The sequence below is a fragment of the Dipodomys ordii genome, unplaced genomic scaffold (genome assembly GCF_000151885.1).
Source record: "Dipodomys ordii isolate 6190 unplaced genomic scaffold, Dord_2.0 Scaffold18, whole genome shotgun sequence".
Classification (NCBI taxonomy): Eukaryota; Metazoa; Chordata; class Mammalia; order Rodentia; family Heteromyidae; genus Dipodomys; species Dipodomys ordii.
In genome coordinates this window covers 12,860,000-12,863,317 of record NW_012267234.1, presented here as the reverse complement: position 1 = coordinate 12,863,317, position 3,318 = coordinate 12,860,000, and the positions used below count along the sequence as shown (strand labels likewise).

At 47.3% G+C, this 3,318-nt stretch overlaps 1 protein-coding gene across 1 annotated transcript in view; it reads left to right on the top strand.

Annotated features, from left to right (window-relative positions):
• Nucleotides 1–2,737, top strand: part of Cfdp1 (craniofacial development protein 1) — an 89,840-nt gene extending 87,103 nt beyond the window's left edge. Inside the window, exon 7 of the mRNA XM_013012982.1 lies at nt 2,437–2,737. Within this exon, the coding sequence (XP_012868436.1) occupies nt 2,437–2,527 (91 nt within the window). The 3' untranslated portion in view covers nt 2,528–2,737. The remainder of the gene's footprint in view (nt 1–2,436) is intronic.
• The last annotated feature ends 581 nt before the right edge of the window (nt 2,738–3,318 follow it).

The window sequence follows — 3,318 nt, the reverse complement described above, 5'->3', positions numbered from 1 at the left end:
GGTCTGTGTGGTGCCACTTGCAATAGATAGGGTGTATAAGCAATATTACCTTGGTTATGAATTTGTGCATCCATTGTGTGTGTGTGTGTGTGTGTGTGTGTGTGTGTGTGTGTGTGTGTGTGTGTTGGAGATTGAACTCAGGGTCTGGATGCTGTCCCTGTGGTTGTTTGCTTGAGGCTAGCACCCTACCACTTGAGCCACAGCTCCAAATCTGGCTTTTCTCTGGTTAATTGGAGATAAGAATCTCATGAACTTTCCTGCCCAGGAAAGTTGATCTTCATCTCAGCCTCCTGCATAGCTAGGATTACAGGCGTGAGCCACCAGTACTCAACTCCCCATTTTTCCCTTTATCAGAAGAAGTCTGCAGTATCTGCCCCATCCCTGTCTTCCAGAGAGTCTGAATTCGAATTTATCCCTGTATTTTTACTTCGTAAATCTGTTAACTCTGAACGTGGGGATTTATGTCAAACCTAAGATCCACCCCTTCCAGCCTTGTTGACCATTTTGACCTGGCAGCTTAATTCTTCATCCAGGTAATAGTTACTGCTTGCTGATAACACACGTCCCAGTTCAACCTGTGTGTTGTCTTCCAGAGCACTCTGCTCCAGAGCCTGGTTTTCTAAGACGATAGGAACCTCATGAATACTATAGTGTTAGCCAGGCACTGGGTGGCTCACAACTGTCATCCTAACTACTCAGGAGGTTGAGAGCTGAGGATCACAATTCAAAGCCAGCCCAGGCAGAAACTAGTTAACTACCCAAAACTTGGAAGTTGCACTCTGGCTCAAAGTGGTAGAGCACTAGCTCTGATCAAAAGAGCTCAAAAAATACCATAGTGTGGAGGGCTGGGAATGTGGCTTAGTGGTAGAGTACTTGCCTAGCATGCATAAAGCCCTGGGTTCGATTCCTCAGTATCACATAAACAGAAAATGGTGCTGTGGCTCAAGTGATAGAGTGCTATCTTTGAGCAAGAGAAGCTCAGTAACAATGCCCACTGCCTGAATTCAAGCCCCAGGACTGGCAAAGAATACCGTAGTGGATAGTGTTGTGCTCAACACTATGTACACAATTTCATTTAATCCTCGCAGCAGCCCTCCCTAGGGAAGATTCTTCTTGGATGTTGTTGTTGTTGTTGTGTATTGAGAAACTATTAGTGGCTTGCCCAGAGTCACACAGCCAGCCAGTGGTAGTCAAGATTTGTAACTCAGTGCCTGCCTTCTAGCCAATCCCAGAGGTAATGTGTGTGGGTTACTAGCTGCAGGCACAGTTGATGAGCAGTAAGATGGGCCTTACTGCACAAGATGCTTTTGGGAGGGAAATCAAGGTCTGAACTCAGCAAGAAACACAGGTTCCTGAGCCTGGTAGCATTCTCACCATAAACATAATAACCTGCCAGTGACAGATTCACATTTTCTGCCATGCAACAAAAGAAAAATTAGTGCAGAGATTCAATTATGTCTCCCATTTTCAATGGTCCTTTTGCTCTCTGGGTAGATTAATTAGCAGAAATCTCCTCCCCCCAAGCAAATTGCAGCATATTTTATGGCTAGAAGGTACATTAAAATGCAGCTGTGTCTCATTAAGCAGCCAGCCTCACTGCTCATCAGCATGCCTCCTGCTTCCCTCCCCCCTTCCCTCCTTCCTTCTCACCCTGCCTGGGATCACCAACCTTGGCCCCAGAGCCAAAGCAGAGAACCAGCCTTCTAAGGGGATCCTCCCTGTTTGTGACAGTAGAGGAAGAAGCTCTTGATCACTATCTCCTTCCTTAAATGACTAGGGAACGGCCTCTCCTGTCATCCTGGCCAAAGCAGCCTGGCCCAACCAAGTTGAGAACAACAAGGATGATAAGCAAGGGGTGGTCAGAGTTACGCACAATCAAAGGGCACAGCTCTTAGCACATAGTAGTGCTCTGAAGTCATTTCTCTGCCCCATTGACTCCATGTGTCATGAGGAATGGACAGAATATGTAGCTTTCCCTTGCCCGCCACGAAAATTCACTTGCAAGGCTAGGATATGCATCACCATGTTCCTGTGGCGAAAAATGAAGCTCAGAGAGGCTCAGTCTCTCACCCAGCATTGCCCAGCTCATATGTAACCAAGCTGACTGTTTTTCCATTTTCACTTAGTCTTGTCACAGAGGTGAATGATTTTTGGACACTGAACCTCCAGTTTACTTTGCCTTTGATAAGCTGTTGCCCTGTCCTTTACATTTGATTTGCATTCACATCTAAGCCAAACTCATCCTTAGGGGTGGTTGGATGTTGGTGACAGAGCCTCCGTCCTTCTAACCTGCCAGGCCCTCTGCTTGCGTTTGCTGAAGTCTGCTTTGTCCCTGGGGTGGGACCGAACGGGGAAGGCCCCAGTTTGTCCCCAGGGTGAGACAGTGCAGGTTTCTTGTGGACTGTACTCAACAAGTGCTTTGTTATCTTCCTCCAGGTACATTGAACGGAAAGCTTTTCTAGACCGAGTGGACCACAGACAGTTTGAAATCGAGCGAGATCTCAGGCTGAGCAAAATGAAACCCTGATGCTCTGGGGAGAATCCGTAGCAGCTTAATCCTGTTGACAATGTGAGCTTTCTGTGTGTCTCTGAGACAATTCCAGTGTTCCTCATCCCCTTTCCCAGCAGGGCCTTTTTTTCTACATTGAAGTTCTGTTTATGTATCCTACTCTCAAGTGATTTCATTCATCTTATTTCTAAACGTTTGTTGTTAAATAAAAGTCAGACTTCTACTAGGCTGGTGATGAAGAGGTTCCTTGCCTTCCCTTTGCTGGGCCGCAGAGTCTGACCCCAGTCTAGCTGGGACATCTCGAGCCCTACCTCGCAACCACACCTGACCGACCACATGGGGTGGTTGTCCTATTACATTTGACGTCATTGTCTGTTCTCATCCACCTCAATAAAGGATTCTAGAAATAATAGAGCATTTGAGGCTGTGACCAAACAGGTGGCCTGTGAGGTTTCAGTTGTGATAGTTGTGGTCCTGTATTGGAACACAGCAAGAACAGAGGGAAGTCCTTTAACCTAAGCCCAGCCAGAGTGGGCAGGGATGTGACCTCCAAATTCTAAGGCGGGGCCACCGAGGCTCCAGGCAAGACTTCCCTGTAGTGCTGTCTGATGCTCTTGCGCTGCCTACTGCCTGTAGGACACTACCTGTGGGAGGTATGCTTCCCTAACTGCTCTCTGCGTGCCTTCGTCCTTCTGATTCACCCAGTTCTTCAATTCAGGGCTAATGTACCCACACGCATGAGCAGGCCTCTCTCCCTGTTGGAAAATGATCCAGAATCCTCTCATATAAATGGTATTAGCTGGGCGTTG